General features: G+C 42.4%; 2 protein-coding genes across 5 annotated transcripts; both read right to left on the bottom strand.

Annotated features, from left to right (window-relative positions):
- Window positions 1-847: 847 nt before the first annotated feature.
- car15 (carbonic anhydrase 15) lies at window positions 848-6,302 on the bottom strand. The gene is made up of 8 exons (XM_014133370.3): window positions 6,081-6,302; window positions 5,937-5,966; window positions 5,572-5,748; window positions 5,216-5,361; window positions 4,982-5,074; window positions 4,804-4,870; window positions 3,795-3,955; window positions 848-1,429 (listed from the first exon to the last, which is right to left on the bottom strand). The coding sequence occupies exons 1-8, from the start codon at window positions 6,160-6,162 to the stop codon at window positions 1,205-1,207; spliced, it is 981 nt and encodes a 326-aa protein (XP_013988845.1). The 5' UTR covers window positions 6,163-6,302; the 3' UTR covers window positions 848-1,204.
- A 1,871-nt stretch (window positions 6,303-8,173) lies between these two features.
- Window positions 8,174-25,869, bottom strand: LOC106564385 (integral membrane protein DGCR2/IDD). Of its 4 annotated transcripts, none has more exons than XM_014130462.3 (11): window positions 25,540-25,869; window positions 16,303-16,335; window positions 14,697-14,819; window positions 13,187-13,273; window positions 12,805-13,015; window positions 12,616-12,692; window positions 12,291-12,473; window positions 11,844-12,047; window positions 11,455-11,607; window positions 10,993-11,229; window positions 8,174-10,852 (listed from the first exon to the last, which is right to left on the bottom strand). In XM_014130462.3, the coding sequence occupies exons 1-11, from the start codon at window positions 25,619-25,621 to the stop codon at window positions 10,614-10,616; spliced, it is 1,629 nt and encodes a 542-aa protein (XP_013985937.1). In that variant the 5' UTR covers window positions 25,622-25,869; the 3' UTR covers window positions 8,174-10,613. The 4 variants fall into 4 exon arrangements, with proteins under 4 accessions (XP_013985937.1, XP_013985944.1, XP_013985954.1 ...); XM_014130469.3 differs by having other exon boundaries at window positions 11,455-11,604; XM_014130479.3 differs by lacking the exon at window positions 16,303-16,335 and having other exon boundaries at window positions 25,540-25,868.
- Window positions 25,870-26,148: the final 279 nt, after the last annotated feature.

The following is a 26,148-nucleotide window of genomic DNA, read 5'->3' as shown; positions in this document are numbered from 1 at the left end:
GAGTGTGTGTATATGTATGTGTGTATGTATATATGTATGTTTGTGTGTATGTATGTGTGTGTATGTATGTGTGTGTATGTATATATATATATATATATATATATATATACATACATGTATATGTGTGTGTATGTATGTATGTGTGTGTATGTATATGTATATATATGCAGGTATGTGTAAGTGAGTGCTGTTTTTTGCTTTGTCTTTGTTGTTGTATCTCTTAATATGGGTGAAAACTGTGAAACTCCAATAAAAATACTGTTACAAAAAAAAAAGACTACATATGATTGAGGCCTCCCATGACCTCATTCTCAACCATCCGGACTGACGGAGACAGAGTGGCCTCTGTGTGTCTGCCCTCTGCCACCCCAAGTCAGTGACAGGAGGTGGATGGTGTGACCAGCAGTAGGGGAACAATACAGTCGGCATGGATACACAGGTCAGGCTGTCAGGCTCCCCGGGATCACCATTCTCTTTATCGTATTGGATTTGGTCAACCGCCAGAACTGAACAAAGTGTGAGATGTTGTAATGCCACTACTTTATCAATCCACACCTCACTCATACAACCCCCCAGTATAAGCATGTCATACCAGTCACTCTGAGTGAGTCACCCCTGGTAGTTGCAGAGCAGTGGTGTGACATGGGGAAGTTCTTCTGATGACCGTTTCAAGTGGATCAAATTCATGCAAAATAAAGGGAGGGAAGGCAGGCAGTGAAATAATATCTCTGCTACCTGCCAATAGCAGTTGCTGAGGGAATATACAGCAATGTCATATGGCCACCAGGGGGAATATAAACACTGAGTTCAAATTCAATTATTTATTTTAATTAACATTAATATAGTAGGTCAGGTAGTGATTGAATGCAGTACAATCAGAGATGCATACACGGTAGCATTGATGAACAACATTTTAGTACTGTCACCAGTACTAGATCTAGTCTACACAATGTTATGAATTGAACTGTTAAACATGTAATGAAACATTAAACCATTTCTAATTGAATGCAATGACAGTGATATGATGAAAACATACAGTGGTCAATCACAGTAAACAGTACTCTTTTTTTTCACAGTATTTTATGTATCCTCTGTAAAAGAAAATCTATGGTATTGGCAACTTCAGAGTTTCTCGGCTATGATGCTGTCCCACAAGTAGAGAGAGTGTAAAGCTAGCATGAACAAAACAGCCCTAAGCAAAGAGCTAGAGCCCATAGATGAGCCCAACTGTTAAAGTCAGTTGAAGGAGAAGTATTGAGAGTGCTGGGCTATAGAGGTGATTGGCCATCGCTGTAAGCAGTTTGGCATCTTTGGAGGCGTAGACGCTGCGACTGAAGGTGGGATGGATGTGTCGGAAGTTATCATGGAGATGTGCTACAAATTCTTCATCCTCCTCTGTGGAGAAAATCCCAGTGACAAACTGTTCAAACTAGGGAAGAAGAAACACATTAACAGGGTGGTTATTTATAAACTGTGATGTAATTAAGCATGATCATTCATTCATTAGATTCATCAGATCATTCATGGTACTGTTTTCCATCACTAGTAACAATCCTAGTATAGCTGTTCGCCCAGGGTTGTTCCATGGTCACAGTATCCTGGTGGAACACAACAATCAGGCTGGTTCTACCAGGGTATGGTGAAAGCATAGATTCAGGACTTTTTCGCTAGCACAAACTGGAATATGTCCCGGGATTCATCCGATGGCATTGAGGAGTTTACCACATCAGTCACCGGCTTCATTAATAAGTGCATCAACAACGTCGTCCCCACAGTGACCGTACGTACATATCCCAAACAGAAGTCATGGATTACAGGCAACATCCGCACTGAGCTAAAGGCTAGAGCTGACGCTTTCAAGGAGCGGGACACTAATCCGAACACTTATAAGAAATCCTGCTACGCCCTCAGACGAACCATCAAACAGGCAAAATGTCAATACAGGACCAATATCTAAATCATACTACATTGGCTCTGACATTCGTCGGATGTGGCAGGGCTTGCAAGCTATCACAGATTACAAAGGGAAACCCAGCCACGAGCTGTCCAGTGACGCAAGCCTACCAGACGAGCTTAGTACCATCTATGCGCTTCGAGGCTAGCAACACTGAACTATGCATGAGAGCACCAGCAGTTCCGGACGACTGATCACGCCCTCCGTAGCCGATGTGAGTAAGACCTTTGAACAGGTTAACATTCACAAGGCTGCAGGGTGAGACGGATTATCAGGACGCGTACTCAGAGTGATCAACTGGTAAGTGTCTTCATTGACATTTTCAACCTCTCCCTCACCCAGTCTGTAATACCTAAACGTTTCAAGTAGACCACCATAGTTCTTGTGTCCAAGAATGCCAAGGAAATGACTATCGCCCCATAGCACTACCACCTGTAGCCATGAAATGCTTTGAAAGGCTGGTCATGGCTCACATCAACACCATCATCCCAGACACCCTGGACACACTCCAATTTGCATACCGTACCAACAGATCCACAGATGACGCAATCTCTGTTGCACTTCACACTGCCCATTCCCACCTTCACAAAAAGAACACCTACGTGGGAATGCTGTTCATTGACTACATACAGCACAGCTCTGCGATCAACACCATTGTGCCCTCGAAGTTCATCACTAAGCTGACCCTAGGATTAAACACCTCCCTCTGCAACTGGATCCTGGACTTCCTGACGGGCCGCCCCCAGGTGGTGAGGGTAGGCAACAATAAATCCGCCCTTTGACCCTCAACACGGGGGCTCCTCAGGGGTGTGTGCTTAGTCCCCTCCTGTACTCCTCCCTGTTCACCCACAACTGCGTAGACGCACACGACTTAAACACCATCATTCAATTTGCTGCCTACACAACGGTGGTAGGCCTGGTCACCAAAAACGATGAAACAGCCTACAGGGAGGTGGTCATAGACCTGGCAGTGTAGTGCAAGAACAGCAACCTCTCCCTCAACGTCAGCAAGACAAAGGAGCTGATCGTGGACTACAGGAAACGGAGGGCCAAGCACGCCCCCATCCACATCGACGGGGCTGTTGTGGAGCAGGTCGAGAGCTTTAAGTTCCTCGGTATCCACATCACTAAGAAACTATCATGGCCCGCAAACATCAGCGCAGTTGTGAAGAGGGAACAACAATGTCTCTTCCTACTCAGGAGACTGAAAAGATTTGACATGGGCCCTCAGATCCTCAAATAGTTCGACAGCTGCACCATTGAGAGTATCTTGACTGGTTGCATCACCGCTTGGTATGGCAACCGCTTGGCATCCGATCGCAAAGCGCTATAGAGGGTAATGCGTACGGCCCAGTACATCGTTGGGGCCAGGCTTCCTGCCATCCAGGACCTCTATACCAGGCAGTGTCAGAGGAAGTCCCTATCAATTGTCAAAGACTCCAGGCACCCAAGTCATAGACTGTTCTCTCTGCTCCCGCACAGCAAGTCTGGAACCAGCAGGACCCTGAACAGCTACCCCCAAGCTATAAGACTGTTAAACAGTTAAATAGTTAACCAAAAACTCCCTGGAATATCTGCATTGACCCTTTTTAACTCATCACATACGCTGCTGTTACTGTTTATTATCTATCCTGTTGCCTAGTCACTTTATCCCTACCTATATGTACATATCAATTACCTTGTACCTCTGCACATAGACTCAGTACTGGTACCCCGTGTATATAGCCAAGTTATGGTTACTCATTGTGTTGTTCACAAAGCATGTAAAAAATACAATTTGATTTGATTTGAGATTAAACCCATTTCATGAGTGTCCTTCCTTTCAGTAGTGCTTGCTTACCTGTGACCATGAGATATAGGTAGGGACTTCATACATGGTCCATATAACGGCTTGAGAACAAGGTGGAGTGGTGAGGCTACCATGGTAGCGGTAGTACTGGGACAAATGGCTCTCAGGCAGAAGGCCGATCAATGGGAATGGCTTGACTGTAGCCGTTTGACCTAGGAGAGGGAGAAAGACCTTTATTAAACGTTTATTAAACCCTACATGGGACTGAAGCATGTTCAGTCACCACACTATATATATATATACTGAACAAAAATATAAACGCAACATGCAAAAATGTCAACGATTTTACTGAGTTACAGTTCATATAAGGAAATCAGTCAGTAGGCCCTAAACTATGGATTTTATATGACTGGGCAGGGGCGAATGAGTTTTTCCCCACAAAAAGGGCTTTATTACAGACAGAAATACTCAGTTTCATCAGCTGCCCAGCTGGCTGGTCTCAGACGATCCCGCAGGTGAAGAAGCCGGGTGAGGACGTCTTGGGCTGGCGTGGTTACACGTGGTCTGCAGTTCCGAGGACAGTTGGTCGTACTCCCAAATTCTCTAAAATGATGTTGGAGGTGGCTTATGGTAGAGAAATTAACATTCAATTATCTGACAATAGCTCTGGTGGACATTCCTGCAGTCAGCCTACCAACGGCACGCTCCCTCAAAACTTGTGACATCTGTGGCATTGTGTTGTGTGACAAACCTGCACATTTTAGAGTGGCCTTTTATTGTCCCCAGCACAACATGCATCTGTGTAATGATAATGCAGTTTAATCAGCTTCTTGATATTCCACACCTATCAGGTGGATGGATTATCTTGGCAAAGGAGAAATGCTCACTAACAGGGATGTCAACAAATTTGTGCCCAAAATTGGAGAGAAATAATATTTCTTTGCTGATGTGAAATTTCTTGGATCTTTTATTTCAGCTAATGAAACATGGGACCAACGCTTTACATGTTGCGTTGATATTTTTGTTCAGTGTACATTAGAGTACTTATGTTTCTACAGACCTTTGTAGGCAATGGAGGGAAGTAGTCGTGATATGCGTCCAAAGTGTACATTTTCAATGTAATAAAGCTGCAAGAAGTTAGAGGTTTAGAATATATGACTTCATCATGACAAAATAAACAGATATTTTTTTAAATATGCTCTAAAATGAACTACATAAAGTATTTAACTATAGTTTACATCAATAAAGAACGCAAGAACTGCAAGGCCAGTTGGGTCATCCAAGGCAGATGTCAAATTGGGGTGACTTGACTTCATGTTGACTATGTGCATCTGCAAAAGAAAATGCACTGTCAATTAAATATAAAACCAGGATGCAGGCACTGACAGCTGCTATTTATTTTGTTCACCAAAGATATCCACCCTTCAGTGTAAAGTTGACTGGATGTAAAGAGAACCATCACCCACACTTACCTCCATTGGATACCTGTGCCTGTCCACAGTGTGCTCTGAGCCGTTGGTGTTGAGGCTTCCCCAGTGAAAGTGGAGCTGGATGGTGTGGTACGTCCCAGGAAGACCTCCACCACTCACAGACATCCCATTCCCAACCTCCAACACAACTGCATACAAACACACAGACCACTTATAAACGTCTACACAAAATGCACAACCCATTCTCACACATACATTCTCACAAGCACACACATAGTTGTCCTGTGATGTAATAAGAAACGGGACACGTAGGCTAAAGTCGCTAAGTAGACAATAACTACTCAGTAGACACACCTCCTCACAAATCAATTTCTACGGTAATGATAGAGGATATTCACCAGAGTGCCCATTGTTTTTCAGTTTCCAGTGTCCTGTATGAACAGCATGAAAACCATCCAGATGTAAAGCCTCCAGTGACTCATTTCTGGTCATATGATGATCCAGGTTGATTGGAGAGTGATGTTCTTCAAGTATTGGGTGGCAGGATGGGAACGCGTCTCCCCATGCATATGGATCTGAGGAGGACACAAAAACACACGCTGATGGCATTCAAAGTGTAAGTCTACAGTCACCATAGAGTTAACACGATAAGAATATTACTATATTTTTTATTAAAATATCGATTTGAAATCTACCGAAAATAATTTGAGAAAAAACATTTAAAAGTGCATTGTCTCTACATTGAATAAACATAGACACTTACCACAATAACTCTCATCATAACAGAAGTCCACTGAAAACGTAAAACAAGGAGGATATCAACTGTAAAGCGTTCTTACCCATGACGTAATACACACTCAAACAGCTGCCTACCTTGGATAATATCAAGGACAAGCCGGATACTCACCGGTGTGTGAACCTGTAATAAACATCACTAGGAAAGTTATGATTGCCAAAATCATTTTTGCGCCAATAAATGAGCACAGCATTTCAATAGGTCTAGTTAATGTCTAAATAAAAATGACAGAGGCAGGTCTAATCGGTGCTTAGGGATCTGTGCAAATGCCAAGCTTAAATAGGACTGGGAAAGTGAATGCTGAGGGCTTTTTCTTTCTTTCTCTGTTTGGTCAGTGGAGTGTGTCATTGCCAGTGGTCTTTACTGATGAATGTCACATAACGGGACATTGATGTGAGGGAAGCTTGCCAACTCTCGGCTGAGCACCGATGCCCCCAAGCGGTAAGGTCAATTGTTTTTTAATTTTTTTATAAAAACGATTAAGTAGCAGGTTGGAATATGTAAAATGTTATCACTGTTTATTTTGTCAGTGTATCTCCTAGTGGTCTGCCGATAAAGGGTGCCTGTCGAAGGAACGGACAGCTATAGGTGTATAGGCCTAAGATCAGGTGAAAACATATGCTGCAATATGCTACTGATGCTTGACACGGTCTGAATAGTAAATCGTACATCTTTTGGTTTCAGCCTCACTGCGAAGATAAGTTGCCTTATTGGAGCAAAGACTGATAAACCCATCTATTGCCAGGGAGGAGAATTAATTAACGGACAGGGCTCCCCTTATTCCCTTCTCTGTCAGCAACACACAACTGACCGTTTAGGGATTTCCCACTTCTCACCTTAATCCCCCTGACATTTGGTTACAGTGGCTGAGGGATTTCCTTGACCAATCAAGAGAACTCAGTGAAATGCCAAGACTGATGAAACACATATACAGTACCTTCGGAAAGTATGCAGACCCATAGCAAAGGGCAAACCTTTTCCACATTGTCTTACATTACAGCCTTATTCTAAAATGGATTAAATAAATAACCTCTTTAGCAATCTACACACAATACCCCATAATGGAGGAAGCGAAAACAGTATTTTCTTGTGTTCAAATTTATACAAAAATTAAAAACAGAAATACCTTATTTACATAAGTATTCAGACCCTTTGCTATGAGACTCGAAATTGAGCTCAGGTGCATCCTGTTTCCATTGATTGTCCGTGAGATGTTTCTACAACTTGGAGTCCACTTGTGGTAAATTCTATTGATTGGACATGATTTAGAAAGGCACACATCTGTCTATATAAGGTCCCGCAGTTGACAGTGCATGTTAGAGCAAAAACCAAGCCATGAGGTCGAAGGAATTGTCCGTAGAGCTCAGACAGGATTGTGTCGAGGCACAGATCTGGGGAAGGGTCCCAAAATAATTATGCAGCATTGGTCACGAAGAACACAGTGGCCGCCATCATTCTTAAATGGAAGGAGTTTGGAACCATCAAGACTCTTGCTGGAGCTGGCTGCCCGGCCAAACTGAGCAATGGGGGGGGGGGAGAGAAAGGCCTTGGTCAGGGAGGTGACCAATAACCGATGGTCACTCTGACAGAGCTCTAGAGTTCCTCTGTGGAGATGGGAGAACCTTCCAGAAGGACAACCATCTCTGCAGCACTCCACCAATCAGGCTTTATGGTAGAGTAGCCAGACGGAAGCCACTCCAGAGCCAGGACATTAATCCAATCAAACATCTCTGGAGACCTGAAAATAGCTGTGCAGCAACGCTCCCCATCCAACCTGACAGACCTTGAAAGGATCTGCAGAGAAGAATGGGAGAAACTCCCCAAATACAGGTTTGTCAAGCTTGTAGCGTCATACACAAGAAAACTCAAGGCTGTAATCGATGCCAAAGGTGCTTCAACAAAGTACCGAGTAAAGGGTCTGAATACTTACGTAAATGTGATAGAAAAAAAATATACAAATCCTGTTTTTGCTTTGTCATTATGGGGTATTGTATGTAGATTGAGGGGGTGGGGGGACAATTTAATCAATTTTAGAATAAGGCTGTAACGTAACAAAATGTGGAAAAAGTCAAGGGCAGAAGCAGGTAGCCCTATTCACCCACTGCAGTCAAGTGCGCAGTCAACCATCGGTCTCAAGTTCTCTGCTAAAACTACAGGCTTAACCTTCCCTGGGTCCTTACCCGAATTGAGACAACAGGCATCTGTCCTTCATGATACAATTTATTTGGCATTTGGTTAGATCTACATCTACCTCAGAAAAATACATAAAAGCACCCTGCAAAATAAGCAACAAAAATTTTACAATTTAAAAGCTATGAAATTAAAGAGAATACAATTAAATGTATCAACGGTTGCATTTTACATGTTCTAACTCATTGAACATGTCGATAACAAAATCAACTACAGTTTAAATACAGCAGTTGGGGTTGGAGCAGGGGTTCCAATGCATTCATCTATATCAACCTGTAGGCAAGCCTCTGAGCTAAGCCTGGGCAAAGATGAGCAGAACTTTGTTTAAATGATAAAATCTGTTTGCTTTTTCACTACTGCGTGTTGGAAATCTCAGCATGCCTAAAGACTAAAACATGCACTATAGGCCCTAAAACAAGCTGAAAACACACTCAAACCAAATATTGAGATCTGACCCCCAAACATGCATGCACACACCAAAGTTTATTTTTTTAACAATTCAAGACATGATTTCCTTGGATAATCCACAGAAGGATTGTCTATGCTAAAAAATAAAATAAAAGTAATACAAAACAACTTGAGACCTACCAAAGAGAGAAAAAAGGAAATGCTACATACAACCATACATAAAACACAAAGCTGCAATTCTCAAGATATATCTTCAACCATTTCATTGCTGCTGGTGATAGACTAAAGCCATATAGATGACCATGCTATGCAGATCCTGGCTGGTAAGGGCTTGAACTAAACTGACTCCAAAATCATCATAGGGGCCTTTGTGCTTTCATAGGCCTGGCATTGTAGCCTTCCTACTCCGATGACCATTCAATGCCACAGGTGAACAAGCAACATGGCTCACACAGGTCTACAGTATATACACATCAGGAGTGTATAGAATGATTGTCATAATGGGGACAAATTGTGGTTTTCCTAGTAGCTTTTTCACTACTGCGTTAGACTTTCCTGTCCGTCATCATGAAACAGAAGAAAGGGGGTTGACCACTCAATCCCATATAGGCTACTACTAAAACCTAAACAGGTAAATCCCCAATGTCATGTTATAGTGTGAATCTTAAATACACTGACATGACAATGTACATTGGTAAGAAAAGAAATACAGCAGATCCAATGGCTTTCAAAAATTAGAATTGATGAATGTGTACATAAACCCTCACACATACGTAGAGACAGTTGAAGACAGAATTCATTTAGTATTAATTGTTAATATCATTTCATGAGAACACTTTTTTAGTGTAAGAAGTTTACTTTTACAAATTTCACGAGGGGGTATAAAATGGTAAGTTACCCTTACACATCGCTAGGAGCTACAACTGAAAAGCAAACCGTCATTCACCATTCATTGACATTCTCTTTCATGAGGTGAACTCATTGACTAAGGTGGGGGGACCCATCATCAATGTTCAGATCCCACAACAAACAAGTCACAGCCTACTTCTTACCCAAGAAAAGGGCACAATACTCAACCTACTTCAATTAGAACTCATAAAATGAAATTCAATACTGTAGCAAGACTATTTGAAAAGTTGTAGCATTTACCTCGGAAAACAAAGTAATAGCAGTGTGTTAGTTGGAGCTAACACTAACCGTACCTAAAGATTTTTGCAAGGTTAAAAAAACCTTTTGTAGCAGAACCTTTCATTTTCCTATTCAAATGTGTGCCATCAATCTGGAAGACGTCTTAGCATATCAGATTGATTGGAGAGCGCAGAAATCCCAGTTCGGAGGCGGTGCTTGTGATGGAAAAATAATGCATTTCATTCATGGAGGAGACTTGGATATCTAGTAGGGAGGGAGAGCAGAAGCATTCGATGCTTCGAGTTGTGTGTGATGCTCTCTAAGTCCAACAAATGACAATCCAAGCTCTGCCTCCAGGATATAAGCAAAAGGACGGAAGCCATCTACCCCCTCCATTATTACCTGCTGTAATGCCTGAGGGAGTACTTACATCAGGGGCAATCTGGAGCATCAAGCTCAAACAATACAATTGAAAAGCTTTGTCCAATGAAAAGTAGAAGTGGAAACTCAACCTCCTCGGCCCGGTGTAGTGCTGTTAGTTCTCTGTACAGAATAATCAGTCGTCAAGATCCTTCTTCACCGGTCTGTGTTCACCTGTAGTAAAGTGGTCTGCTTCACACCATTTTCTCCAAGTTCAACTGACAGACACCCGACCGATTTCAGTTCACCTGTTTAAGAAACACACCAGTCCGATTCTCCTCACCGCTGCACACCTCAAGGAGTAGACTGGTCCCTCAATCCATCCTGATAGTCTCTACCCTCTATCTATTGCCATTCCAGTCTCTTCTCACCCTCTCCTCTAACTAATGGACCAGTCCGCTCCAGTCCACCCTCCATATGATGGACTCGTCTGACACTGTCCACCTCTCTCAATCTGTGGGTCCAGACGTAGCAGTTCCCCTCCCCCTCATCTCAGTCCTATACCATGGTGCTGAGGGATGAGCTGCTGCTGCAGTCTGCAGGCATGGAGTCAGGGGCGTGGCCGTCAGTGGGGGTGTCAGGCTCAACCAGGAGGGTACTGCTGTCGATGGAGTCCTCCCGCTCCTGGGAGGACAATGGCACAGAGTCTGGCTCGGGGACAGGTGGGGCTGGGGCATCTGTCATGGCATCTACCACATCCCTCATCTGACTTGGGATCATCTGAACTCCATGGCGTGCTGTGGAGAACAGTGAGGACAGGGTTCAGAAACAGCTAGATACTTAACATTGTATCTAATAATAATCACAACTGTTCTATCACAGGAAGTGAGTAAATCACAGTAACAACAGGGTGGTCCATAAGTTATTTTAGGCCTACCCAGGTCCATATAGAGAAAGCTGTCGGGGTTGAAGGAGGCTTCGTAGGGAGGAGGGGGGTCGTCTGGGTGCTGGATGTCTGGGTATTTGTAGGCAGCGTAGGGTGGGGGAGGTTCCTGGAAATGAAATGCACCTCCCTCTCCATCATCAGAGAGGTGCAGGGGAGTGAGACCAGTGCCAAAAGCATCTGGGCCATAGTCAAAGCCTGGGACTCGCCGCCCAAGGTTGAAATGATGCACTGAGGATAGAGAGAAGGAGACAACATTTCCACTAATTGAAACCAATGTAGACGGATACTCACAAAATAAAATGTGAATACACTGAAGTACCCGAGACTAATACAGGCTAGCTAGGAGAGGTGTTCCGGGTTTGTTAAAAAGCCAAAAAGGGCTGTTTTTTCAAGGGATGGCAGTGAGCTTGGTGACATACGTTGTTCGTATGAGTGCGATTATATGCTGCTTACGGTTTCCTCCAATGAGTGTTTCGATGCGCTCGCGTCGTCGCTGCCGGAGCCTGTGCACCATGAACAGCAGCAGAGAGAGGATGAGGAAGGAAGAGACACAGCTGACGATCAGACGCATCCCACTGGCCATGGAGTCAAACAGGTTGCTGCCTTCTGAAAGACAGAGTGTCCACATTTTAATACAATTCAAATGTCCTTAATTTTATTACAACCGTTTCTCAACTTTTGTCCTTTTACTTCCATCTTCTGAAACTACAGGGACAAACATTGAGGCACATGACAAGTGAGATGTGTTAAGAGCGCCACCTTGTGGGACATTCACAAACATCCATAGTTTATTTTTTTTTTAAATAATTAAATAGGGAATTGTGTGAGTATTTAGGCAGTACCTGGGTCCAGGCAGGTGAACTTGCAGCACTCCTTGGGGTCCTTGCCGAAGTGCTTGCAGCCCTCCGGCCGATTACACAGTGCAGCCACACACATCTCTGGCTCGCCGTCGTGACATGTGCAGCTCAGGCACGGGTCTTCCCCCTTAGGCGTGAAGTAGTACCCCTCAGTCACCACCTGGTCCTTTATGTCCACACATGTCTGCCCTGTTAAAATTAAATCAAAGGTTTACAACCAGAACCAAACAAAAACTATACCTACAGAGGATGCTGGACTTCCCTAATTTACATACGCATTACAGCACGCATTACAGCACACAATATTTTTGATACAGAATTATGACTCAAACAACCAGATTTCCACTGAGCATCTACACTTGTTACAATCAAGCTACTTTGATCTCCTGTGAAGCTGCAAAGGTCATTGGGTTTTAATAAGAGCAGACATACTCCTCTTGCACAGGAAAGGGAACTTCTTGTAGCAGTTCTCGGCATGCCAGCTGTGAAGGCCGCGCTCGTTCATGCTCTTGATCTGGAAGCGCTGCAGCTGGGCACAGAATACGTTGTCCTGAGTGGGAGATGCCTCTCCAAATTTAGTCAGGCCCTCCGGGGGGAGGAACACCTGCATCGACCCTGAAGAGGAACAGAGAAGGGAACAAGATGAACCTAAACCAAATACAGGTTCATTGGTTTGGTTGTTTGAGCATGACAATGAGTGCTCCTTGAGTTCAACTGCGCCATTCTGCCTATTTTCATTCATATTAACTGCACCCACCTTTATAAGCCACCTCCCAACGGCCCTCCAGTGAATGGTTCCGATTGGTTATGACATACTGGTAACCCACCCAGAACCTGAATCAGAGAGAAATTGGATGAAATAATGACTATGGGAGAGTAAAGCATCAGCCTTCAGATCAACACTATATCACGTCATGTAACCCATCCTTAGCAAACACATACTCACTTGCACTGGTCTCTGCGCTCGCACACTTTCTCGTCGAAATCCACCTCGATCTTGAGGATGAACTGCAGTTCCTCGTTGGTAACAAAAGTCGCCAACGAGCCATTGACTTTCTGGCATGTGTCCACAGCTTGCCAGTAGTTCTCGTTCCTCAGGTATACTTTGTAGCAGCTGGCTGTCTTCTCGTAGTGATGCCACCCACTTGGGCACTTCTCTGTGGAGGGGAAAGGTGCTTTAGCGCTCCTCCAGTGTCCAGTAACAAAGCTTTCCATCTGTTCTTTTAGCAACACTTCCAGTAGTTTAGATATTGTTTTAAAATCTCTCTAGCTCATCTTAGATGAGTACTGAGTGAATGACTGATGGAGGTAGTTAGGTGGGGTCTTACTGTTAAAGCGCATAGGCTGGGCCACACCAATGACATCTTCCACTTGGTCAAACTCATTGGCAAAGTGAAACGTCTCATCCTTCATGGCTGTAAGGGAGGATCCGAGAGAGAGAGATACCAGAGTAAGCAGTGTTTCAATAAAAGGAATGTAGTGGCTACTGGCTGAAGATCATAAAAAAAACCTTCTGAAGACAACTTCGTTTGGACTCAAGGAACTTCTTATTAGGGGATGGAGAAACTGCCTTTAGCCCAGTCACAGGTCATCAACATTAGTTATTTCTCGTGACAAGAAATAGTCAAATGTTGACTGCTTTTGCTACAATTTATCAAATAATGTAATATGCACACAGTCCAGATGAAACAAGATGGCCGTGTTATGGAGGTCAGATGCTGTGTGTGTACCAAATCCTTCCCAGAATTCCTATAATGCAGCCAGCGATCAGTGCTAGTTCAGGAATTAAGTAGCGGAAACAATAGGATTTCCTTCTATCGCTTACTACTGCAATATCTAACCACATTAAAGTTCTACAGCTGCACCATTGAAAGCATCTTAGCTTGCTGCATCACAGCTTGGTATGGCAACTGCACAGTCCTCGATTGCAAGGCGTTACAGAGGGTGGTGCGGACGGCCCAGTACATCACTGGGGCTGAGCTCCCTGCCATCCAGGACCTCTATACCAGGCGGTGACAGAGGAAGGCCCGGAAAAATTGGCAAAGAGCCCAGCCACCCAAGCCATAGACTGTTCTCTCTGCTACCACACAAAAAGCTGTACCGGAGCACCAAGTCTAGGACCAAAAGGCACCTGAATAGCTTCAACCCCCAAGCCATAAGACTGCTGAACAGTTAATCAAAATGGTTAACCAGACTTAATACCCTTTTTTGCACCGACTCTTACACGGACTATGCTCACTCACTGGACCCTACCCACATGCTCACACTCCACATACACTGCTGTTACTCTGTTAATCTATCCTAAATGCATAGTCACTTTAACCCCTACCTACATGTACATATTACATCTACCTCATAGCCCTGCACATTGACTCGGTACTGGTACCCCTTGTATTTGGCCTTATTTATTGTGTAACTTCTACTTGTTTGCAAATTCTTTTTTTTACATGTTTTGTATTGTTGGGAAAGGGCTCGTAAGTAAGCATTTCACAGTGGTCTACACCTGTTGTATTTGGCGCATGTGAAGTTTTTTTATTTGATCTCCCCAAAACTGATCAAAAAACAAAGCTCTAAATGAAAGACGTTAACAAAACATATGCACGTATGAGTTTGTTGGTTCCCATGACATTTAGAAAGTTGTTTTCTAAGAAATCTAGAGCTGCTCTGACTGCTGTTCAAGATGAGCCTTATAGTATTGTGGGGAATGTAAGAATTCTCTGTCCTTCACTTTGGAGCATGCAACACAATATAAATGGACATAGAGTATCATGATTGTTAGGGAGGGGGACTAGAGTTCAGGATGAGGTCTAGGTACAGGGTTGAAGAGGTGTTACTCACGGGGGCAGTCCAACTCATCGCTCTTGTCCTCACAAGCAGTCCAGCCGTCACACTGCCAGGACAAGGGGATGCATTGCATCTTCCCACTGAGGCAGGCAAACTGCCCAGGGCTGCAGCGCAGCTCTGAAACACAGCACAGAGGGAGGCTAACATCACACAGCGCCCCCAGTAGTTTTGACATGGCCACTGCAACACAGCTCTTGGTCTCTCAGTTTTGCTTACCAACTATAAAAACACGAGTCTATAGAAGACTGAGCATTTCCAGCTTTTAGGATCATTACTTAGACACCTGCCCCTGTCTAGTGATAAATAAGAATTAAGGTTTCACCATTTATCATAAACATTACATTAACAATGCAACCGATGCTTAAAATAATGAACGGTTTCTGGGAAACAAAATTAATAAAAAGAAAGCATCAAGGGAAAAACAAAATATTTATTGGAATTCAGTTATGCAGCAATCTCTCAAGTATTCTGACGGAGTTCAATTCAGGTCTGGTGGTTAAAATAAAAATCAGAGCAGATACTAGCTATTAAACAAGATAAATCCGTATAACTAGAAACAAACAGGGGTCATCATTGTGAGTGCTATTGAGAACTGTGCTTAGAAACTAAAATATGAGAAACAGGAGAAATGAGGGACATGTATCAGGGCATAACAATTACCTAAAATAGGCCTCTATAAACAAAAAATGTATAGCCTAAGACGAGACATAGGCCTACTATATACATTTATGGCTAGACACTAAAATAAAGGTAAGTGCCAAAATAAAATAAATGAGGGATACAAAGTATTTTGAAAGCAGGTGCTTCCACACAGGTGTGGTTCCTGAGTTAATTAAGCAATTAACATTCCATCATTCTTAGGGTCATGTATAAGAATGCCCAATTGCCCATTAAATTTGGCTACAATGGCTAGAAGAGAGGGATCACAAAGGAGCATAGGGGGTTTAAAGGGTGTGCGTGTCTCAGTCATCAGATCTCAACCCAATTTAACACTTATGGGAGATTCTGGAGCGTCTGGGATCGTTTTCCAACATCAACAAAACACCAAATGCTTGTGGAAGTATGGTGTTGCATCCCTCCAATAGAGTTCCACACACTTCAAATCTATGCCATTGCACACTGAAGCGGTTCTGGTGGCTCAACGCCCTATTAAAGACACTTGTTGGCGTTTCCTTTATTTTGGTAGTTCTGTATATTCCTTAGTAACAGAGAAGCAGAGTTAAGTGGGTCAGCGTCTCTGTGCCATGTGTGATTAACATGAGACGTGCCACAGCATCAGGGGTTATCCTGTGAGAAGGTATTAGGCCTAGCTTTCTAAAGCAGTTAGAACTCTTCTCACTATGGCCCTGAGCAGATATAGGCCTGGCTTCTAGACAATCAAACTGGATACTTTGAAGGTAGTTCAATATTGTTAAAGGAGTTGAATGCATAAAAAATAAAAAATAAAAGAGTAAATATCTGAGTTCAATGGAAAAACAAAGCACTGCTGTGAATGGGAAAATTCAACAGAGGCACAAGCTGAGGATCGAGATGAGTAACCCAAATAGCTGGAGCCTGGCAGACCTATACATCCACTGCACTAAGAGGAGATGCTGCTTACCTGACAATAATCTTGCCAGAGCTAGCCGTGGACCTGAAACAAAACAAAAAAGCAATTTCTGATGAACTAACCCGTTGAATCTCAAAATTCCCAGTTTGGAATGTTCCACCACAAAGGGAAGGGAAAAGTTTGGAGTGAACTGTATGATGACAGAGAAATGACAACATGTGGAAAAACGTTTTACAGAAAATGTCATTGGTATTTCACGTCGCACTCACTAGATACCATTGCTGAGCAAAGATCAATGTAACCAAGGAAACTCTGGGTATTTAACCATCTGTTATTTTGATGATTGGGTTGACCCAAAAGTCACCAGGACCACCCACTCTTCCAATAAAGCCATACATTGTGTGTGTATGTATGTATGTATGTATGTATGTATGTATGTATGTATATATATATATATAAAAATAATGTAGCCTAGCCTATTCACAACTAAGCAAGTCGGCCAAAACCACCCGTGTTTGTATTTATTAAAGGCCCCAATTAGCTGCCAAGGCAGCAGCTACTCTTCCTGGGATCCAGCAAGATTAAGGCAGTTATATATTACATTTCATAACACTTTACCCAATACATTTAGTGTTCCCACAGGCCACTACTCAACTATCCCATATTTACAATACAACATCCATGTGCACGTGTGTAGAGTGCGTGTTTTATCATGTGTGCGTCTCAAAGTCCCTGCTGTTCCATAAGGTGTATTTTTATCAGTTTTTTTTTTTTTTACAATCCGATTCTACTGCTTGCATCAGTTACCCGATGTGGAATAGAGTTCCATGTAGCCATGGCTCTATGTAGTACTGTGCGCCTCCCATAGTCTGTTCTGGACTTGTTATAATTTCTACCCGGCACAGCCAGAAGAGGACTAGCCAACCCTCATATCTAGAGAGGAACCAGGCTTTCTTCCTAGGTTCTGGCCTTTCTAGGGAATTTCCTCGCCAATGTACTTCTACACCTGCAATGCTTGCGGTTTGGGGTTTTAGGCTGGGTTTCTGTACAGCACTTTGTGACATCAGCTGATGTAAGAAGGGCTTTCTAAATACATTTTATTGATTGAAGAGACCTCTGGTGGCATGTCTTGTGGGGTATGCATGGGTGTCCAAGCTGTGTGCAAGTAATTTAAACAGACACCTCGGTGCATTCAGCATGTCAATCTCTCCTCCACTTTGAGCTATGAGATTTACATGCATACTAGTAATATTAGCTCTCCGTGTTAGAGGTCGACCGATTAATCGGAATGGCCAATTAATTAGGGCCAATTTCAAGTTTTCATAACAATCGGAAATCGGTATTTTTGGACGCCGATTTGGCCAATTTTTTTTTTTTACCTTTATTTAACTAGGCAAGTCAGTTAAGAACACATTCTTATTTTCAATGACGGCCTAGGAACGGTGGGTTAACTGCCTTGTTCAGGGGCAGAACGACAGATTTTTACCTTGTCAGCTCAGGGATTCAATCTTGCAACCTTACGGTTAACTAGTCCAACGCTCTAACCACCTGCTTTACATTGCACTCCACGAGGAGCCTGCCTGTTACGCGAATGCAGTAAGAAGCCAAGGTAAGTTGCTAGCTAGCATTAAACTTATGATTGTTTTTTATAAACTTATCTTATAAAAACAATCAATCACTAGTTAAACTAGTAATATCATCAACCATGTGTAGTTATCTAGCCTGTCCTGCGTTGCATATAATTGCTTAGGTATACGTTGCTCCAACCATAAACATCAATGCCTTTCTTAAAATCAATACACAAGTATATATTTTTAAACCTGCATATTTAGTTAATATTGCCTGCTAACATGAATTTATTTTAACTAGGGAAAATGTGTCACTTCTCTTGCAAACAAAGTCAGGGTATATGCAGCAGTTTGGGCCACCTGGCTCGTTGCGAACTGTGAAGACTATTTCTTCCTAACAAAGACAGCCAACTTCGCCAAATGGGGGATGATTTAACAAAAGCGCATTTGCGAAAAAAGCACAATCGTTGCACGACTGTACCTAACCATAAACATCAATGCCTTTCTTAAAATCAATACACAGAAGTATATATTTTTAAAACTGCATATTTAGCTAAAGGAAATCCAGGTTAGCAGGCAATATTAACCAGGTGAAATTGTGTTATTTTGCAATCATTGCACGCAGTCAGGGTATATGCAACAGTTTGGGCCGCCTGGCTCGTTGCGAACTAATCTGCCATAATTTTATGTAATTATGACATAACATTGAAGGTTGTGCAATGTAACAGGAATAACCTTTTGTTTTCGAGATGATAGTTTCTGGATTCGACCATATTAATGACCTAAGGCTCGTATTTCTGTGTGTTATTATGTTATAATTAAGTCTATGATTTGATAGAGCAGTCTGACTGAGCGATGGTAGGCAGCAGCAGGCTCGTAAGCATTCATTGAAAATAGCACTTTCGTGCGTTTTGCCAGCAGCCCTTCGCAATGCATTGCACTGTTTATGACTTCAAGCCTGTCAACTCCCAAGATGAGGCTGGTGTAACCGATGTGAAATGGCTAGCTAGTTAGCCGGGTGAGCGCCAATAGCGTTTCAAACGTCACTCGCTCTGAGACTTGGAGTAGTTGTTTCCCCTTGCTCTACATGGGTAACGCTGCTTCGAGGGTGGCTTTTGGCGATGTGTTCCTGGTTCAAGCCCAGGTAGGAGCGAGGAGAGGGACGATAGCTATACTGTTACACTGGCAATACTAAAGTGCCTATAAGAACATCCAATAGTCAAAGGTATATGAAATACAAATCGTATAGAGAGAAATAGTCCTATAATTCCAATAATAACTACAACCTAAAACTTCTTACCTGGGAATATTGAAGACTCATGTTGAAAGGAACCACCAGCTTTCATATGTTCCCATGATCTGAGCAAGGCATTTAAACGTTAGCTTTCTTACATGGCACATAATGCCCTTTTTCTTTCTTCTCCAACACTTTGTTTTTGCATTATTTAAACCAAATTGAACATGTTTCATTATTTATTTGAGGCTAAATTGATTTTATTGATGTATTATAATAAGTTAAAATAAGTGTTCATTCAGTATTGTTGTAATTGTCATTGAGCCACAGGTCTTCCCTGTGGCTCAGTTGGTAGAGCATGGTGTTTGCAACGCCAGGGTTGTGGGTTCGATTCCCACGGGGGGCCAGTACGGAGAAAAAAAATAAAAAATGTATGAAATTAAATGTATGCATTCACTACTGCAAGTCGCTCTGGATAAGAGCGTCTGCTAAAATGACTAAAATGTATTACAAATAAATAAATAGAAAAACCGGCATCGGCTTTTTTTGGTCCTCCAATAATCGGTATCGGTGTTGAAAAATCATAGTCGGTCGACCTCTACTCCGTGTACATTTAAGTGCCAGCCATGCTGCCCTGTTCTGAGCCAATTGTAATTTTCAGAGGTCTCTCTGTGGTACCTGACCACACGACTGGTGCGACAGAACTAGAACCTGTAGGACCTGCCTTGTTGATAGTGTTGTTAAGAAGGCAGAGCACCGCTTTATTATGGACATACAACAGTAGCTAAGATGGGGAGAAGTATCAAAATGTTTTGACCATGACAGTTTACAATCCAGAGTTACTCCAAGCAGTTTAGTCACCTCAACCTGCTCAAATTCCACATTTATTACAAGATTTAGTTGAGGTTTAGTGAATGTGTCCCAAATACAATGCTTTTAGTTTTTGAAATATTTAGGATTAACTTATTCCTTGCCACCCATTCTGAAACTAACTGCAGCTCTTTGTTAAGTCTTGCAGTGATTTCACTCGCTACAGTAGCTGATGTATGCGAATGACTCAACACTATGCACATAGACACTGGCTTTACTTAAAGCCAGTGGTAATTCATTAGTAAAGACTGAAATTTGTAAGGGGCCTAGACAGCTGCCCTGGGGAATTCCTGATTCTACCTGGATTATGTTAGAGGCTTCCATTAAAAAGAACACCCTCTGAGTTCTGTTAGACAGGCAACTCTATCCACAATATAGCAGGGGGGTGTAAAGCCATAACACAGACAATGATTGATAATGTCGTAAAAGCAGTACTGAAGTCTAACAAAACAGATCCAACAATCTTTATCAATTTCGCTCAGCCAATCAGTTATTTGTGTAAGTGCCATGCTTGTTGAATGTCCTTCCCTATCAAGCTCTCACCCAGCCCCCGAATTAAAACCTTGAGGTTAAGTCAATAATAGGTTCTTCCACCACTTGCAGTTTAACAGGTGATGGTTTATGAGGTTAGACAAATACACTACTTGGACAAAAGTGTTTGGACACCTGATATTGCAAAACCATGGGCATTAATATGAAGTTGGTCCCCCCTTTGCTGCTATAAAAGCCTCCACTCTTCTGGGAAGGCTTTCCACTAGATGTTGGAACATTGCTGCGGGGACTTGCTTCCATTCAGCCACAAGAGCATTTGTGAGGTCGGGCACTGAAAATGGGCGATTAAGCCTGGCTCGCAGTCAACGTTCAAATTCATCACAAAGGTGTTCAGGTCAGGGCTCTGCAGGCCAATCAATTTCTTCCACACCATCAACAAACCATTTCTGTATGGACCTTACTTTGTGCAAGGGGGCATTGTCATGCTGAAACAGGAAAGGGCATTCCCCACACAGTTGCCACAAAGCAAGAAGCACAGAACTGTCTACAATGTCATTGTATGCTGTAGCGTTAAGATTTCCCTGCACTGGAACTTAGGGGCCTAGCCCAAACCATAAACAGCCCCAGACCGTTCTTCCTCCTCCAAACTCTACAGTTGGCACTATGCAGTCGGCCAAGTAGAATTCTCCTGGCATGCGCCAAATCCAGATTTGTCCGTCGGACTGCCAGATGGTGAAGCGCGATTCATCACTCCAGAGAACGCGTTTCCACTGCTCCAAGAGTCCAACGGCGGCAAGCTTTACACCACTCTAGCCGACGCTTGGCATTGCACATGGTGAACTTAGGCTTGTGTGCAGCTGCTCGGCCATGGAAACCCATTTCATGAAGCTCCCAACGAACAGGGGCAGTTTGGAACTGGGTAGTGAGTTTTGCAACAGAGGACAGACAATTTTTGCGCAGTACGCGCTTTAGAACTCAGTGGTCCCATTCTGTAAGCTTGTGTGGCCTACCACTTCATGGCTGAGCCGTTGCTGCTCCTAGATGTTTCCACTTCCCAATAACAGCACTTACAGTTGACCGGGGCAGCTCTAGCAGGGCAGAAATTTGACGAACTGACTTGTTGGAAAAGTGGCATTCTATGACGGTGCCACGTTGAAAGTCTCTGAGCTCTTCAGTAAGGCCATTCTACTGCCAATGTTGGGTCTATGGAGAGTGCATGGCGGTGTGCTTGATGTTATACACCGGTCAGCAACAGATGTGGCTGAAATAGCAAATCCACTAATTTGAAGGTTTGTCCACATATTTTTGACCAAAAATAATGTTTCAAGGCAATAAGCAACAATAGCTAGTCTAAATTATCTTTAGGTTACTTATTGGGACAATGAAACAATAGCTAACAAAAAACAGCAGATGGCCCAGTCTTGTGTTGCTCCTGCGACATAGCAACCTAAAGTTAGCTTTGCATGCCTGTTTGCACGCTGAAATGCAGCTTGCGAATTACACAAAACAAAAAAGCAACAATTTCAAAGATTTTACTGAGTTACAGTTCATAAGGAAATCAGTCAATTGAAATAAATTCATTAGGCTCCTATCTATGGAATTCACATGACTGGGAATACAGATATGCAACTGTTGGTCACAGATACCTTAAATTAAAAAGATAGGGGCATGGATAAGAAAACCATTCAGTATCTAATGTGATCATCATCTGCCTCATGCAGCACGACACAGCACTTTTGCATAGAGTTGATCAGGCTGTTGATTGTAGTCTGTAGAATGTTGTCCCGCTCCTCTTCAAATGGCTGTGTGAAGTTGCTGGATATTGCTGGAAACTGGAACACGCAGTCATGCACGTCGTTCCAGAGCATCCCAAACATGCTCAATGGGTGACATGTCTGGTGAGTATGCAGGCCATGGAAGAACTGGGACATTTTCAGCTTCCAGGAATTGTGTTCAGATCCTTGCAACCTGGGGCTGTGCATTTTGCTGAAACATGAGGTGACGGTGGTGGATGAATGGCCCAAAAATGAGCCTCAGGATTTTGTCATAGTATCGCTGTGCATTAAAAAAAAAAGATGAATCAGCTGTCCGGTTGGCTGGTCTCAGACGATTCCGCAGGTGAAGAAGCCGGATGTGGAGGTCCTGGGCTGGCGTGGTTACACATGGTCTGCGGTTGTGAGGCCAGTTGGGCGTACAGACAAATTCTCTAAAATGACATTGGAGGCGGCTTACGGTAGAAAAAGAAACATTCAACTGCACGCTCCCTCAAAACATCTGTGGCATTGTGTTGCGTGACAAACTGACAAATTAGTGGCCTTTTTATCTCCAGCACAAGGTGCACCTGTGTAATGATCATGCTGTTTAAGCAGCTTTTTTTATATGCCACACCTGTTAGGCGGATGGATTATATTGGCAAATGGGAGAAATGCTCACCAACAGGGATATAAACAAATTTGTGCACAAAATTTGAGAGAAATAAGCTTTTTGTGCGCACGGAAAATTTCTGGGATCTTATTTTAGCTCATGAAACCAACACTTTACATGTTGCGATCATATTTTTGTTCAGTATAGCTAGCTAGTAGTGTTGCACGGTAAACCGAAACTTCTCTACTTTTCGATATTAGATCATGAAAAATGTGTTACTTTCAGTACTTGTGTCAAATGTCTCATAGATCAAGCTCCATTTATCAGCGCTGCCGACCCCTTACTATAGCTCACAGTTCCTGCTCCACTTACTCATTGCTAACTGTAGCCGGTCCTGAGGAACCGCTTCACTCACTGGGAGTCTGGGCTGCATCATGTCAGCTCCTCACTCATGCTACACAGAAGTTAACACTTGAATAATACGACACGGCGTGTAAAAATGTTCAAACTTAACGAAACAATATCCACACAGGCTAGAACACAAATGTAAACTGATACCAGTAGCTTCCAGCTTTGTATGCCAACTTTCCTTGTTAGCTGACAGCTAAAATCAATTCACTACCTTAGTACTTTGCGATAATATGCAAACCATAGCACAAAATATGCTGATTGATTTCAAAGCTGATTGACAACAAAAAAACATGAATTCACTTATTCGGTCTCTCTCCCAAAGATTATCGCCGACCCCCTCTTGCCTAGAGAATAACAATTAATTGTCCCAATGGAAGGAAAACTGATTGTCATCTGTAGCCCCATGTAATCAGCCAAAACAAGCTCAATAAGCCAGTGCATGCATTCCTATTGAATATGCATTCAACGGTATTGTGGATAGGCTATATCTTGTTCATCAATAGAGATTTACCATTCAAATAAAATGCTTACCATATTGTTATGTAGTTAGATTGGTAAAAACAATCAATTTGACTTTGTATGATTGCATAATTGATTCATGAATGCATAAATGGCTGTCTGAAAAATGACGTAAAAAAATTCCAATGTAATGCCATTGAACTCAAAAGATGTCCAACAATTGAACAGGGCCCAGTTTCCCGATAGCGATGGAATTTAGGCTTACGATTGTTTTAACGATTCCTCGTTCCAACAATGGCCGAAGACTTAACATGCATTTGCCGAAACACCAAGCAGGGAGAACATTCACTACGTGCGTCGTTGAGGCATACAGTCGATACTGATAGGAACAAAAGAAAGTCAGCGCTGCTCTCAGATCAGCTTTATCCATTCAAATCTTACCTTAACATTATAATTATTCCACAATACTGACGATGGGTCTGCTCCTAGAAAGATATTACCACGGCTGCAAATTTTGAGGCGGCTTATGCTAATGCTTAGTTTACCCTTAAATAATGCACTAAATAAAGATGTGGCACATCATTGCACACGTGTTGTTACACATCATAAAACAGAGGTAAAAATGACAGACAGTAGGCAGCCTACAATTAGCAAAATAGATCTCAATTGAATGAAAATGAAACTGATTTCAATATTGTTGAATTATATATGCTTATGTAACCTTTCTGAATGCAGTCATCAATAAAGGTAAAAAAAAAAAATAAAAAAAGTATGCCTTAGTTACTTTGAAGAACTACAGAAACGTGATCAGATGACTTGGAATGAAATAAAGTAATTAAATAAAACAAAAGTAATATACAAAACAGAAATATTTTATTCATGTAAAGTAATGTAAATAAATGGTTAATGGTGATAAGCAATAATGGGCGGTCACTACCATCATTGGACTTAATTGTTTTAAACCCAATCGAAACGGAACACGTGATTATGTTTTAATAATCGAAACGAACTGATTTAAAAAACACTAACTGCTCAGCACTATTCGCTTGTTTTTAACAATTGCAAAGTCATTGGCAACTGTCTTTGTAGTCAACTTCTTAAAACGATCGGCGGTCAGAGACAGATAAACATATTGATTTTATGTTTAGCAGAGATCTGTGGTGACCCGGTAGGTGGGGAAAGCGTCTAAAGCTAGTTATTCTACTGGCGGTCGGTAAATAACGAGCGTTTTCATGTGCAACTTTAGTAACTTAACGATGGGTTTGGGAAACAGCTCGGAGATTTAGCGATAATCAGGCCCAGAGCAGTAACGTTTGCAAATTTACAAGCGCGATTCTGTGACTAATATTGTTTGCCATGGTATCGAGTTTTGTGATACTAAACCTGTTATCGAAGTCAAAATGCTAGTATGGTGACAAGACTAGTTAGTACTGGGTTCTGGAAATAAAGTGCAGCACCCACATTCACGCAACTACAGCTAACGACGTTAGCTAACTAAAGCTGCTAACTAGTAGCGTTAATGCTAAACTTTCATCAGGCTAGTTATAACTTGTAAACGTTCTCTCCAGCAAAGTGTTAACCATACCGACGATGGAACTGCAAAATATAGCTAACTAGTTACAACTCAATATTGAATAATGTCGCCATATAACTCATTTTAAAATAACATGATTTACGTTAGATAACTACGCAGTAGTGGGCTAGTGAGCCCACACCGCGGTCTGTTCACCAAAGGCAGCGGCAAAAAATTGAGACCAGTGGATAAGCTAGCTAGAAACGCCATTTACACTAGCTAAATTCCCGTACAATTAGGCCTACCATAGCTCACGGGTATAACTTTACATACATAAGCAAGCTAGCTGGCAACCAATTGTATTTCACCGGTCTTACCTGTTCGTGGTGGGTCTGTTAAAGTGAGGACGAAGAGCAAAGAGAGAAGGACGTAACTGCTGCTGTCAGCCTTTGGCAACATTTATCCTCCATTCATAGTAACTCCTCTACTCAGAAATAAAATAAACCGAGATCCAACGTTTGCTTCGAACCTATCAGCGCCAAAGGTAGTTCCTAGCCATTCAAAAATATGAAAATATATGGTAGATAACGAGCTACATCCTCATTATTAAGCCCTGTTTTTCATTCGGCCTGTCCAACAATGTATTCCAGAACGGAAAAAAACAAGATGGCTCCGTCCTCCCATCACAACAATCCCAAACGGCCACAAAGCCTATCAGCTGGTGGGTTGGAGGCGGAGTTTTCTAAAGTTATTGTCATACAGTCATTGGTTATTGTATGCGAAATGTGTTACAGTAACCTGTGTCCAGAGTGATAGAGTATTAATTTTCTATTAATCGGTTTGTTTTGAGTCATTGCAAATAATGCTACACCTTAACCTAACGGACAGCATAATTGTTCTTTTTTTAACCTTTATTTTATCAGGGAGTCATACAGAGATCAAGGTCTCTTTTACAGATGAGCCATTAACTACATAAAATAGAAACA

The sequence above is a fragment of the Salmo salar genome, chromosome 01 (genome assembly GCF_965601325.2).
Source record: "Salmo salar chromosome 01, fSalSal1, whole genome shotgun sequence".
Lineage (NCBI taxonomy): Eukaryota > Metazoa > Chordata > Actinopteri > Salmoniformes > Salmonidae > Salmo > Salmo salar.
Note: the sequence above shows the minus strand (reverse complement) of the source record. Positions and strands in the feature narration are given on the sequence as shown.

Excerpts from the sequence above, each read along its gene's own strand:
- LOC106564385 (XM_014130462.3), bottom strand. The coding sequence starts at position 25,621 with ATGTTGCCAAAGGCTGACAGCAGCAGTTACGTCCTTCTCTCTTTGCTC. Across the intron at positions 12,474-12,615 it reads TTGGGAGGTGGCTTATAAAG|GGTCGATGCAGGTGTTCCTC; the intron begins GTGGGTGCAGTT and ends GTTCCTCTTCAG. Across the intron at positions 11,608-11,843 it reads GTTCACCTGCCTGGACCCAG|AAGGCAGCAACCTGTTTGAC; the intron begins GTACTGCCTAAA and ends TCTGTCTTTCAG.
- car15 (XM_014133370.3), bottom strand. The coding sequence starts at position 6,162 with ATGCTGTGCTCATTTATTGGCGCAAAAATGATTTTGGCAATCATAACT. Across the intron at positions 5,075-5,215 it reads GGCACAGGTATCCAATGGAG|ATGCACATAGTCAACATGAA; the intron begins GTAAGTGTGGGT and ends TTTCTTTTGCAG. Across the intron at positions 1,430-3,794 it reads CCTATATCTCATGGTCACAG|TTTGAACAGTTTGTCACTGG; the intron begins GTAAGCAAGCAC and ends CTTCTTCCCTAG.